The 14,423-nt window shown below is 41.4% G+C and overlaps 1 protein-coding gene across 12 annotated transcripts in view; it reads right to left on the minus strand.

Annotated features, from left to right (window-relative positions):
• MAPK10 (mitogen-activated protein kinase 10) overlaps positions 1-14,423 on the minus strand; it is a 241,583-nt gene that overhangs the window by 71,293 nt on the left and 155,867 nt on the right. For all 12 annotated transcript variants that reach the window (XM_074950544.1, XM_074950534.1, XM_074950540.1 and 9 more), the window contains 2 exons: positions 3,565-3,694; positions 225-283 (listed from right to left, as the gene is read on the minus strand). In XM_074950544.1, the coding sequence (XP_074806645.1) occupies positions 225-283; positions 3,565-3,694 (189 nt within the window). The remainder of the gene's footprint in view (positions 1-224; positions 284-3,564; positions 3,695-14,423) is intronic.

A 14,423-nucleotide genomic window follows, 5' to 3' on the forward strand; every position in this document is an offset into this window, starting at 1 on the left:
GCATGTTTTTTCCAGCACTTAGATACAAAGGTTACAGGTGCCTTATACATACCTAAAATAGACCAGCCTACATTTTCAAATTCTATCTAAAGCATCATCTTCACAAGATAATTTTCTAGAGGAGCTCATCCTTTTTATTATACTGGGATTTGTATGTTCACTATACAATACCAGGGCCCACCTCCCTCTAAAGCTTTAGTTTAATTACTGCCCGTGTTACTTACACATCCTGGAATTCCTCCAGAGATTTCTGTGGTGTGAAGACATTTAATAAACTGATAATCTGAAAAGCAGAGTAAGACAGGGGGAGAGAAAGGGAAGATAAACATGTGCAGTTGATCACATTTTGAAGGACAGCTGTATTAAATAATAGCATCTGTTTTTCACTGTTCAATTTGCACTGACAAGTCCTGCTATAGTTGGTAGTAAGCAGCTGACAAATTTCAGAACAATTTTTCAGAGCTCCACTATTGTTCAGGATGCATTTGAAAGGGTACGCAAGAGAGGAGTGGTGATGGACAGCAACCGGTCAAAATGCTGAAGGCATTAGTCTTGTGAATTCTGGAGTTGCAGGTTCAAATTCCAGCCTCAACTCAAACAAATGTGACAGTCCTTGTAAAGTCACTGGCCATTTCTGGTATATCAAGGCTATGTGTCTGAGGGGAGAAATAATCAAACATCATCCTATTCAACACAAACACAGGACTTTCCATTCTCTCTGACATTTCTTAAATTTTTTGGCACAGATGCTCTTTCATAAAAAAAAATCCAATTCCCAGCTGTCTTGCTGTAATACGTAGAACCTCAGAGAGCTCTGGAAAGTGGCCAGAGGTGTCCTGTACACTACTCTGTCTTTTAAAGTGAGATTCCAGAGAACACAGCCAGTAGGGAATGCTGCTGACAGGAATCTGCCCGAGAGCCGGTAGTGCCTGGGAGGCAGCACAAAGCAACAGTACCTCTAGGGTGGGAAGGTTGTGGGACTTGGGACCCAAATTCCCTTCCTTTCCATGTGTGTGGGGGGAAAGAGAAGGAAGAATTATGAGGAAACTCCATGAAAAGAACCTTACAGAGTCTTTATCCCCACTTGGTCCCCTTGGCGGGCTTTCCTCATGGGAAAACGTGACCATCTGGGCTTATATTTTTTAAAGAAAGCCTTAATTTTCTTTCTTACTGTTCTACCCGCCTCTTTGCCTCTGCACTTTTATCTTTCCTTCACCATCTTTCCTTGCTTCTTCCCCGTTTTCTCAATATTTTTGAGATCTCTCTCTTCTACTGTTCCTTTGAAAGCTTTAACGACAGACAGCTAGAACTTAAGAGCAGGTAATAGGTTTACAGCTGTTGTGTCACATACAGTAGAACCTCAGAGTTACGAACCCCTCAGGAACGGAGGTTATTTGTAACTCTGAAATGTTCATAACTGAACAAAATGTTATGGTTGTTCTTTCAACATTGTTGACTTACTACAGCTTTGAAACTTTGCTGCTTTTAATTTAAATGAAAAAAATGCTGCTTTTAATTTAAATGAAACAGTTTCCTTACCTTGTCAAATCATTTTTTTAAACTTTTCCTTGTTTTTCATAGTTTATGTTTAACACAGTACTGTACTGTACTTGCATTTTTTTTTTTATTTTGGTTTCTGCTGCTGCCTGATTGCATACTTCCGATTCCAAATGAGGTGTGTGGTTGACTGGTCAGTTTGTAACTCTGAGCTTCTACTGTATAGTACTTTTGTAATAGTCTACTTTTCAAATCAACCCCATGTTTGTAGCCTTCTGCCCCTTCCAGTACATTAAGAATCATGGGTAACAATGCACCATGCAGCCTCTAGTTATGTGCCAAGCACAACTCACCCAGCTCTGCATTTTCAAACTAGCGTGCAGGGATCCAAATCATGCAGTTTCCATCCAAGCCAAAGGGAATGAGACAGCTAGAGCCCTGCACAACTCTTTGAAAATTTAAGGATAACGCAGTGTTTAGAAAAGTACAGCAAAATAACTCTAGGTGGGCTCTGAGAAGTGTCTGCCAGGCACACTATTCATCTGTAATTTAAAGGATCAAACAAATAGTCACTAGAGATAATGTAGTAACAGGAGACTGGTGGTAAATTACTATTTGCAACCTTCAGAGCAAGTCTTTGAATTGCACCGATTTTCAGTCCCTGCTCTTTGTGATTTCAGGGCTACCTCTCATTGAAAGAAAAAAAAAACGTGCAGCCAATTCCTTTCTCTCCCTGTGAACTAAAGATTGAGAAATAGTGTGTCAAACCTCACAGTCTATCAGGCTTCTCATGCTCACTCATTCAGTTTGTGTGGAGAGGAAGAGTCCTTTCAGGGTCTGAGACAAGTGTTTACAGGTAATGAACTGTTATTAATTTACTCTTAATGGAAACTAATGTGCACTGTCAATGATCATTATTATTTGTAGCATCCCCAGTGGGCTAGAATCAGTCCAGAGACATAGGAAGATACTAGCCTTGGATCTTAAGAGCCGGTAGTGACAACATACTATGCTACAAATAAAAGGACATGCTTTTCTCACATGAGTAGTTCTACTGATTTCTTTGGGACTTCCATACCATGGTTTGGCCAATTATGGAAAAAAGGGCAGAAAACAGGAGTGGTGAGTTTGCACAAAAAAGAAACTAGCAGAGAAACATTTGAACAATGAGATGGGGTACCCATGGGTATCCCATAGCCACAAGCAACACTGCACGGTATCAAACATTTCATTCCAATCATTGAATACGTATGCGAGCACCACGAATGTACACCCTTATGATGGCCATTCCAGTACAACTCTAAAGAAAATGTTTATACACAAGGCAAGCGGAGGTAAGGAGAATTAAGAGACTAAAAATCTGCTGTCATTGTTCATTTCTTAAGATTAAGAAGAAATCAAACAAAATAGCACGTGGCTTCAGAGATTCTGGTTACACAGCATTAGTATGAACTATCCAAACTGATGGCAATGAAGTAATCAGTAATAGCTTCTTACATGACAAAGGAAAAGCATATCAGATTCCCATTGTGCTCCATAGGCTCTTTACAGGATTATCAATATAGAGAATCTTCATAATGACAATAAACCAAATACTCCAACATAGGAGGCTAGGATTGTGACTTTAGGCAGAGCTCTGAGCAAGGGGTGTGCTTTCACTGTACCACCACAGAAGTAGCTCCTGGAGATAGCATGATTCAGAGACATTCCCCTGAGTCACAATCCCTTTCCCGCTTCCTCCGTGCTCCTGGAAGGATAGTAATTTACTGCTGGCCAATACCAGCAAATAGAGGGTGAAGCCAAAGCTCCATCCATTCTTTGCCCACCTCCTCTGGAGAAGGAGCAAGCAAGGGAGTAGCCATGCTTATTCACATGTGCCAGGACCCAAAGTTAGGGTAGCCCACGTAGGGATCTTACAATATGTAGGTGTGTAGTCTGTGTCAGGATCTAGCCCTTAAAATAGCAGAAGTCATAAGTTAAAGTATCTCATTACAGCATGAAAGGATGTGACTTTTCCCCTAACAAATCAAGCACACAACATCCCCCAGTCCTCACAAGAAAACTTACATTTTTATGATTCACACACTTCATGAGGACCAGCTCCCTGTAAGCTCGTTTGGCGTGCGTTTGATTCTGAAATGGTCGGCTGAGCTTCTTAATAGCCACATTTCTGTCAAGGACGGCATCATATGCAGCGCTGCAGTGATTACAGATACAAGATTTATACATTTTAAAAGGATATTCTTCAGTTATAAGGGTGAATGGGATGTCTGGAATTTCCATTCAGGTGTCTTCTGAATTAATCAGAACTACCGAGACAGACACGGGAATAACGGGCAAGGGAAATCCACACACGCAGAGGAAGTGAGATCTTACAGCAATGGAACAGAGTACACACCATTACTTATAATTAATTTCAACAGCAGTGTAAGATTTACATGCAAAGCAGGCAAAGACCTATTCAACACAAAAAGTCACTGTAAAAGATGGATTTTACTATAGACTAGGAAGCAAAGAGATTCAGAAGTATCTCTCTATAGGCGAGAGTTCTCATCCTTATTTGGAACACTGGAAGACTGTTTAGGCTTAGAATAAACCTGAGTTTTTGCTGTCTTCAGTGCAAAGCCCACCTCCTTATGACTGCATATACAGTATCATTTATAAGAGCCAGCAACTATTTTTGTTAAATTGATGGAAATTCAAAAATTACATTAATTACTCAGAGATCTGCAATTGATTGGACATAAGCAAGTGCCTGTTGCATGTGACCTACAAAAGATATTAGAGATGGAATACCTAGCATGGCCACAATAAAACTAGTGTTACTGGAGTGATCCTGAAACCAGAACATAACTTTCCTACTCATAACTCCATTGTCTGTGATTTTGCATACCCAGTATTGCCTCTGAAATATTATCTGGATGTATGTTTGGTTTAATGTTTTATTCTTATGATAGTAAACTCACTAGAGAGCTATAGTTAACTCATGCTAAATTGATAAGGACGCTAGTAAAACCTTCCATTCTCATGCCAAGCTAATGCTGAAAACAATAGCATTTGATTTGAATAAGGAATACGTGAGGAACAAGGAATAGGTCCTAAGTTAAATTTCTGGAAAGTCATGATGTTGTTTGCAGACACTCAAAACTCTGTTCCACATGCAATATGCATTTATTTGCTCTTGCCTTCTCTAACATAAATACACAGTGGCATGTCTATATAAGAAACCCAAACAAAACAAAAAACATACTACCAAAACAAGATAGTCCACTACATACATTTTTCCTCTGGGAAGAGGATGAGAGAACAAACATGTGACAGAAGGCAGTCATATTACTTAATGCACTCAGATACTGCAGTGATGACTGCCATATAGGAAGCTACACAGAATAGAAGGACTATTACTGTAGCTTTTCCCACCATCATTAAGGACTCATTCAGCAACTGGCTCAGTGAACAAATCCCAACTTGCTCTAGAGAGAGTTAGTAATAATAATAGTCCCCTTCTGATTTAATTTCTTAAACCATTTCTCTAGAGTGAATCATCATATTCCAATAATACTCCTACTGGAAATGAAAACCTTTCAGAATAATGCTTACTATTTACATATCTGAATTTTAAAAATTAATTTGTAAGATGTGTCTGATGAGAACTCAAAGAACATGAAAACAAATTACAAGAAAAAGCAAGCAAACAAACAAACCCAGGCTCCAATTGTTTTCAACCAAATATCTGTCTTACTTAAGTCAGCAACTAACAAAGTGTGTATGAAACTAAGTGTTTATCAATGCTCTTTATGATAATTTCCCTCCTCTTGGTGAAGTAATTCAATTTTGTTTTAGACAAAAAGAATTACGTGAACCAAACTGCATAATTTACCAAGAATGCTGTGTATGATCTCAGACTGTATATTATCAATTGCCATTGCGTTATACTACCACACATCAAGAGCCTAAGGAATCATTTCTAGGGAGTATTCTTCTAAAAGCAAAGAACAGCATCTTAGTTTAATGGACAAATTAAACCCAAGTTCAGAGGATAAATGATTCTTTTCAAAAACCTAATTTCTCTCATCCATTATTATTCTCTCATCCATTAGTCTCTTATGCTCTTCTGCAGTAATCGGCTTTCCCCCATCTCCTAGTTTAAAACCTGCTCTGCAACCTTTTTAATGTTAAGTGCCAGCAGTCTGGATCCACTTTGGTTTAGGTGGAGCCCATCCTTCCTGTTTAGGCTCACCCTATCCCAAAAGTTTCCCCAGTTGTCATAGATGTCCTGGATTTCAGTTTCTTTCCTAGCAGCCTAAATTTGGCCAACAGGATGTCTCTCCTACCCTTCCCTATGTCATTGGTACCTACATGTACCATGACCACCGGCTCCTCCCCACACTACACGTAAGTCTATCTAGATGCCTCGAGAGATTCGCAACTTTCGCACCAGGCAGGCAAGTCACCATACGGGTCTCCCAGTCATCAGAAACCTAGCTATCTATGTTTCTAATGATTGAATCTCCCATTACTAACACCTGTCTTTTCCTAATGACTGGAGTTCCTTCCCCCGGAAAGGTAACCTTGGTGACAGAGGATACCCCAACATCATCTGGAAGGAGGGTCCCAACTATGGGAAGGTTTCCCTCTGCTCCCATTGACTGCTCTCCTTCCCTGGGCCTTTCATCCTCCTTAACAGTGCAGGGGCTGTCTGACCGGAGGTGGTACAAATCTACAGTCCTGGAAAGCCTCATCAACGTACCTCTCTGCCTCCCTTAGCTCCTCCAGTTCCGCCACGCTGGCCTCCAAAGCCCATACGTGGTCTCTGAGAGCAAGGAGCTCCTTGCACCGAATGCACACATACGCCACCCGCCCACAGAGCAGGTAATCATACATGCTACACTAAGTGCAATAAACAGGATAGCCCCCACTCTGCTGCTGGGCTTCTGCCTGTATTCTCTCCTATCTAGGTTAACGATCGGGCCTTTGTTTAAATCAAGGAAGTTTTGCGATTGACATCAGTGGAGTCAGCATTTCACCCAACCTATTTAACTCTACCACAGCTGAAAAAACCAGCTCAAAATGTTGAGATTGTAATATGACACACAGTAAAGTGATCTTTAAATAACCCTGGTCTACAGTGCTGAAACCTATGTCAGGAGTCAGACTGGAGTGAATCTTTAATCTTGAAATGTGTGTGTGTTATAACAAAAGTAGTGATATAACTTTAACTGACATTCAAGAGGAAGAGCAGTGACCAGTAACCTGCATACCAGAGTCAGAGTATTTTAAAATAAAATCCCTTTTCCCAGGCTTTCCTATGACTTCAAATTCCCTCTTCCCTGACTTTAGACACCTACCACCATTACTATCCTCTCTGAAGCAATCTCTTTTTGAGATTCAAAAAGCCAGATAATTTTTTTCCACCGTAAGCAAGATGTTATTGGACATTTGGTCCATGAATTGATTTATGGACATTTAGACACACAATCACCATATTCCAAATTGAGATCCCAATTCAGAAAAGCATTGTTATTAAACTGATCAAGTGGGAATATGGAGTATAGCATTCCATCTTGTAAATGGAATTTTTTTAAAAAAGTACATCTTACATTTTCCTTGAAGATAGTTTAAAAGAAGAGGAAAGTGTTTCACATAATTAAAAATTAATCATGGACATGGTTCTAAAGGTTTTATGAAACTTCAAAACACTGTAGATCTCTACCATCCCTACACAGGGCATGCTCTAAAACCCACTGGAGTCAATACAGTCTTTCCACTTACTTCAATGAGCTTTAGATCAGGCCTGTATGCTGTAACATCCAGGAAAAATTAATTTGAGCCTGAACAGACAAAAGAGGAAATTTCAGCTTTGTGGTCAGGAAGGAATCTTCTCAACATGCATGGCTTATTGGCAGGGACTTTGGGTTTTTTCCCACCTTCCTCTGGAGCATTACACAGCGGTCTCCTGTGGGGATCGGGTACAAGGAATCCCACATTATCAATTTCCACCAAGTATAGAAGGTCAGGTAGTGATGAACCTTTAAGCTTCCCATCTTCTTCTACCTTTGTATGGTATGTTAATGATCATTACCAAGTTCACCATTTACCAACAGTTACATCAAAGTGGTATCAGAGTAAGTACAGGAATTTCCCATCATAACTACAGGGAAATACTGCACCATCTCTCATGCTGTCCCCAGGGGTCCGTACTGCGACCAGTACTATTCAACATATTTATAAATGATCTGGACAAAGAGGAAAAACAATGAGGGGACAAAATTTGCAGATGATACAAAACTACTCAAGATAGGTAAGTCCCAAGCAGATGGCAAAAGAGTTACAAAGTGGTCTCACAAAACTGGGTGACTGGGCAACAAAATGGCAGATGAAATTCAATGTTGATAAATGCAAAGTAATGCACATTGGAAAACATAATCCCACTATACATATATCCCCATATAAAATGAGGGGGTCTAAATTAGCTGTTACCACTCAAGAAAGAGATCTTGGAGTCATTGTGGATAGTTCTCTGAAAACATCCACTCAATGAGCAGCGGCAGTCAAAAAAGTGAACAGAATGTTGGGAATCATTAAGAAAAGGATAGATAATAAGACAGAAAATATCATATTGCCTCTATATAAATCCATTGTATGCCCACATCTTGAATACTGCGTGCAGATGTGGTTGCCCCATCTCAAGAAAGATATATTGGAATTTGAAAAGGTTCTGAAAAGGGCAACACAAATCGTTAGGGGCATGGAACAGCTTCCATATGAGGAGAGATTGGGACTTTGGAAAAGAGATAACTAAGGAGGGATATGATAGAGGTCTATAAAATCATGACTGGTGTGGAGAAAACAAATGAGAAGTGTTATTTGTTTACTCCTCTCATAACACAAGAAGTAGGGGTCACCAAATGAAATTAATAGGCAGCAGGTTTAAAACAAACAAAAGCAAGTATTTCTTCACACAACACACAGTCAACCTGTGGAACTCTTTGCCAGAGAACGTGGCGAATGCCAAGACTATAACAGGGTTCAAAAAAGAACTAGGTAAATTCATGGAGGGCAGGTCCATCAATGGCTATTAGCCAGGATGGGATGGGATGGTGTCCCTAGTGTCTGTTTGCCAGAAGCTGGGAATGAGTGACAGGGGATGGATCACTTGATGATTACCTGTTCTGTTCATTCCCTCTGAAGTACCTGGCATTGGCCACTGTCGGAAGACAGGATACTGGGCTAGATGGACCTTTGGTATGACCCAGTATGGCTATTCTTATATTGTTCATATTCAAAATTGGTAACATATTTGAACAGCTTGGAGGGTTTCTGAAGCTACAATATGTGAAACTTCATTTTCCTTATTCAACAGCAATTTACAAATATGTGGAAACCTGGAAACTGAGGCAGGAGGCTGCATATGGGCTTGGCAAATAATCCAGTTCCTTGCTCTTCCAGACTGGCCAATGACAAATATTTATAAATACAGCGATAACGCTCATATTTTAGGCGTTTCATTTCCACTAACCTTAAGGAAGAAAAAAAGAAAAGGAAAAAAAACTTGTTCTGAACATTAGATACAATCTCACATATTCTGCTCATAGTCATGCTTTAAAAAACATGCTGGTCTTTTCTGGCTAAAATATAACAAAATCTGTCAAATATGGATCAACAAATTAATTACTCTCTAAGCTTTCTTACTACACTTCTCATTGAATGAACAATTAAAGCTAACCAGACCCTAAGAAGAAGGATGTTGCAGACAACCAATAATTTGCAGTGATAGGCATTGAAATAATCATCTGCTTTTACCATGAAACAATAGCTTTAGAGCAGTGGTTCCCAAACTTGTTCCGCCGATTGTGCAGGGAAAGCCCCTGCCAGGCCGGGCCGGTTTGTTTACCTGCTGCGTCCGCAGGTTCAGCCGCAGTTCGCTGCTCCAGGCCAATGGGAGCTGCTGGAAGCAGCGCGGGCCGAGGGACGTACTGGCCGCCGCTTCCAGCAGCTCCCATTGGCCTGGAGCAGCGAACCGCGGCCACTGGGAGCCTCGATCGGCCGAACCTGCGGACGCAGCAGATAAACAAACTGGCCCGGCCTGGCAGGGGCTTTCCCTGCACAATCGGCGGAACAAGTTTGGGAACCACTGGCTTTAGAGCAAAGGCTTCCACAAAGTTTAGTTCCTCAGACTAACTATACCAGGGGTGACCAAACTTACTGGCCCTCCGAGCCGCATATGACAATCTTTAGAAGTTCGAGAGCCGGGACACACCTGCCAGGAGCTGGGGCTCAGGACTTCAGCACGAGTGGGGCTGAAGCCCCGAGCCTTTGTAGGTGAGCCCCGCAGTGCTGAAGCCCCGAGACCCTCCTCCCTGCTGGACAGAAGCTCCAACCCCACTACCAGGTAGAGGTCCTGAGCTCCTCCCCTCCCCCAGTCTGGTAGGCAGAGAATGAGGGGTGGGGCTCATGAGCCACACTTTAATAGTAAAAGAGCCACATGTGGCTTGCAAAACACAGTTTGGCATCCCTGAACTACACGATAGCTATGAAGTACTGTACAGAACAGATGGGGCCAAAGCCTCTAATGGCTAAGCCTTACTTGGTGCACAGCTGGTTGGGGATGGAACAAACATTACTTTAAGCCATCATTACCCTCCATCAATCATAGGGTTGGCCAGGGGCCTGCCAACACCCTGGTACAAGTTAAAGCATCCTCAGGGCTGCTCTAAATTATGCACAGCAACCTATAGCCCAAAGGGGAAATTCCAGCAAGTAAATATTCCTGGTATAAGGACATCCCAGCCACAAGCTCTAGGATGGCAGTTTTGAAGGGGGAGAGGGGCATGCAGGAGCTGGTATGGCTGCTCTGAGCCAACCTTGCATTGCCTTATTCACGGAGAATCTACAGCTGGCCAATTATGCTGATTTTAGGTCAGCTCTACTGCACTGGAAATGGACCAGAAGATCCAGCCCAGACAATCTGAAGTACTTTTGAAAAAAAAGGAAAAAACTGAATTAGAAACTCAAGTGCTTTTATTAGCTAATGGTGAATCATAGAAATGGGAAGACAGAATGTGCTTTTACATCACTTTTAAATTAGCATAAATTCACTAACATAAATTAAATTACTCCTGATAGAGAGTGCTCACTGTAGAGAGAGCAGAATCGGGCTCTCACACTCGTATCTCCACTCAGTACTACTAAGCATTCAATGTAGCATAGTGTACCAGGTACACAACGTGTAATTCACATCTTGTGCTGCATCATTTACATGATCTGAAATCCCAGCATCCCATGGAATTACAGCACCTGAAAAATTATCATTGGTGGTACAGGGGATAGTCAAAGCAAATGTCTAGCTGATTACTTGAGGAAAACGTGAAAGTTTTTCATTCTCCCAATGAATGTTGATAGTGCTTTATTTTCTGTCTCCAAGGCTTATCCTTCTGCTTCCTTACCCCACTCCCACCCACACAGTTTGTATACCTCAGGCTTAGAAATCTGCAATCCTCTATTTTTCCTACTAATGTGCTCTTTTTAGAAACATTTGCCTTGCTAAAGAATATCAGAGTCAGCAAGGTATTTAATCTGACTCTAGTGGTGTGGGGTTTTTATTGGGGGGGGGTGTTTTGTTTTTGCGGTTAGGATAGTTTATTTGGCTTTTGAGCACTAACATTTGCCAACCAAGTTCTTTTCATCCATCTATTCCAAATAAAATGATTTGCCTTGATAGTGTGTGGTCAAGTGTTCACTGACGTCTACATAGTATTTGATTTCTTCCTTTATTGTGGCACACTCATTAGAGCCAGTATAGTTAAGAGTCAAGTAACTGTTTCCTTTGTAAATACTGGTTCACCACCATTTCAAAGAACACTGGGCTTTAACTTGATGTTCTATTAGATCTGAAGATGCTGCAATCCCAATAGGAGGCAGACATATTTTATTTTCACCCATTGTAAATGCAAATGCATCAGATATTTCTACCACAGAAAACAAAACCATCTCATTTGCATCATAATGGGATTAGAACTATTAGAACAAATTCTCACTAACGGTAATGCCAGCAGGAGGAAAAAAATCACATTTGCAGGTTCATTATCCAGTTTTTACCTTGCTTTATATTGAAAGCAAAAAGCCAGGAGGGAGAATGTCTCTTTAGAGTGAAGATCACAAATTCATCAAAATGTACAGTTCTGCACTGAGGGAGAAATGTCACTATTTTCACACGTAAACCCCATGCATTTGCCATCAGAAGTGCTGACAATTCTTTATGGAGTCAATACATAAAGCACTCACCAAGGTCTCTGAGCTACAAATAGATCTGAATGGGCAAATCCCTGTGGTCCACCCACTCAGATCCATTTGCACTACTGGGCTCTACAGTATCACTGGTCCCTCTTAGCTGCCATGTGCCAGAAGCTCTCAAAATGTGAGGTTCGCCTTCATGGAGAGATACTGACCACTTCCAAGGGTGACAAAAAACAAGCCCAGAGAAAATGGCAAAAAGGACAACTCCCCCCCCCCGCCCCCCACACTCCTCCTACCACCTTTGGCTGTATTATTGTTAAGGCTAAGATTTTGTCACGCACATTTTTAGTAAAAGTTATGGACAGGTCACAGGCAATAAAGAAAAATTCACAGAAGCCCGTGACATATCCGTGACTTTTACTAAAAATATGCATGACAAAATGGGGAGCTGCGGGGTCCCCCTGCTGCCCATGGCTCGGGCCCCCCCCCATGGCTGGGAGCTCCTGTGGTAACCTCCCCCCGCCCATTGCAACTGGGAGCTCGGGGTCCCCACAGTTCCCAGCCACCATGGGCGGCAGGGGGAGCCTGCAGCTCCCAGGTACTGTGCGCTCATGTCACAGATGTCTCTGGAAGTCACAGATTCCGTGACTTTTATGACCTCTGCAAAACAATTGTAGCCCTAATTATTGTCACTTACCCTGGAAGACTCAACAAAACAAAAATCTATTTACTGAGCCCCCAAATGAGCAGGCTGCAGTCTCCCTGCATTTCAACTAGGCTCTCAACATTGTGAATTATATTTAAAGCAGTTGTAATTTAGTTTACCAGAAAGACAATGGTAGATTTGCCCCATCTGTTACTACATTGCCTTTGGAAAAACACTGATAACCTGAGAGCCCTAAAAGACCAAAACGTGCTCTCTTCGCTTTTACAAGGAGAAATGCTGTAACAGCTTTCAGGAGCTCTGTTCTGAGTTGCCTATCTAGTTTTTCCACTTCAAAACTTAGGGACAAATCCTCAGCTGGTATAAGTTGTCATAGCTCCATTAACTTCCATGGAGCTAAGACAATTTATACCAGTGGAGGTTCTGGCTTATAGATTAGCAGCAAGCCACATCTTCCCTGCCATGACTTGGGTATGCAGATAGCCCTCAATAGCCAGGAATCTGTGAATGAGGATGAGCGATATGAAAGACTGAAAAAAATATATTTAACAAAAAAATTCAAAAAAAGCTGTTATTACTGTCAAACAACAGATATCTACATGCAACTGTATAATTACATGGCACTTTACAAAACATAGGAGCAGATTCAGATCTGATTTATACAGGTCTCAATCTCAAATCAGTCTACTGAAGTCAAAGGTGTCAAAGGATTTATACCTGTGAAATTGATTCAGTATCTGGCCCTCAAATGAGACATGATCCTTAGCCATCTTTAACATTCTATGAAAACTCTACGAAAAGTACCGTAGCATAAAATAACAATGTTGAGAAATTATAAATTGAAAATTCTTTCTGAAGTTTTGTCCAAGTATAGAGACGCTTCCTACAAGGAGACCTTTTCAGCACTGTAACACCTTTACCAGAATACTTCAGTCCTTTGCTAACTAGAGCGCATTGCTGAACAGAGATGGAGTTAAGCAAATGCTTCAATGCTTTGCTAAATGGCGCCACACTATGTGAATAAGACAGACTATACAAAAAGTTGGAAAAGACAAAACTAAATATGCATGGTCCTTTTCTGAAGAAATCATTATATAAAAATATTATATCCAATGGAGATCTTCCAGCAATTCAATGTGAACAGATAGCTAGAGTCTTCTTAACCCAACCTTTGAAAATGAAGTGACTCTACTAATGGGCAGGCAAAAAAAACATACTGCACCATATGCCTCATACATAACTTGTCACATGCCTTGTGATATCTCACAAACTCAGACTTCTGTTTTTGCTCAATTATTCGCCAATATTTTTGTCTCCAGGACATGAATTCATTAATATTAATAAACCAAAAAAGAAACTGATTTTTTCATAACTATTCTGTAGTTCTAGAGCAATATTATAGCTACTAAGTTAGGTCCACAGTTCTTTCTACATCAAGTTTACACTTCTTGAGTGACAGCCTCATCCCCACTCATCCCTCATCCCCCTAGAACCTATATACGGGGTAAAAAGGCTAGCAGCATAAAGGTGTCTGTATCCAGCTGGATGAGGGCTTGCCAGGCACAGGAAACGTGGAAGACAGCCATAAGACTATCTTCCAAGGAACCACTTTCAAGCCCTGATGCATCAGGCATGGTGGGACAGAGCTATAGCATGCAGCACTGTGGAGATTTTGGGCAGTATTGTGGCCCATAGGGCAGGCTGGGGAAGCTGCCATATCTTAAGGGAGCCTAAGTTACACAGTGGAGCATCAGGAGGGCACAAAGATGGCTTAGAGCCACAGGATTCCCCTCACCTCCTTTTCCTTACTTTCAAGACACTTCACAAGTCCACCTTACCTACAGCTCTGATCTTCTTTCGGTCTGCTCCCTTGCCCGTTTCTGCCAATTTCAATTTCTAAACAAAGGCTTCTGATCTTGATGCTATCTTTCTCTCTTACTTTCACGCATGACTTTGGCCCTTCTTCCCTTCTGTTCTCTGTGCCTGGATCCTGCTTCCTCTCCAAGCATTTTCTCTTTCAACCTCC

This window comes from Natator depressus, chromosome 4, assembly GCF_965152275.1.
Source record: "Natator depressus isolate rNatDep1 chromosome 4, rNatDep2.hap1, whole genome shotgun sequence".
Taxonomy (NCBI): domain Eukaryota; kingdom Metazoa; phylum Chordata; order Testudines; family Cheloniidae; genus Natator; species Natator depressus.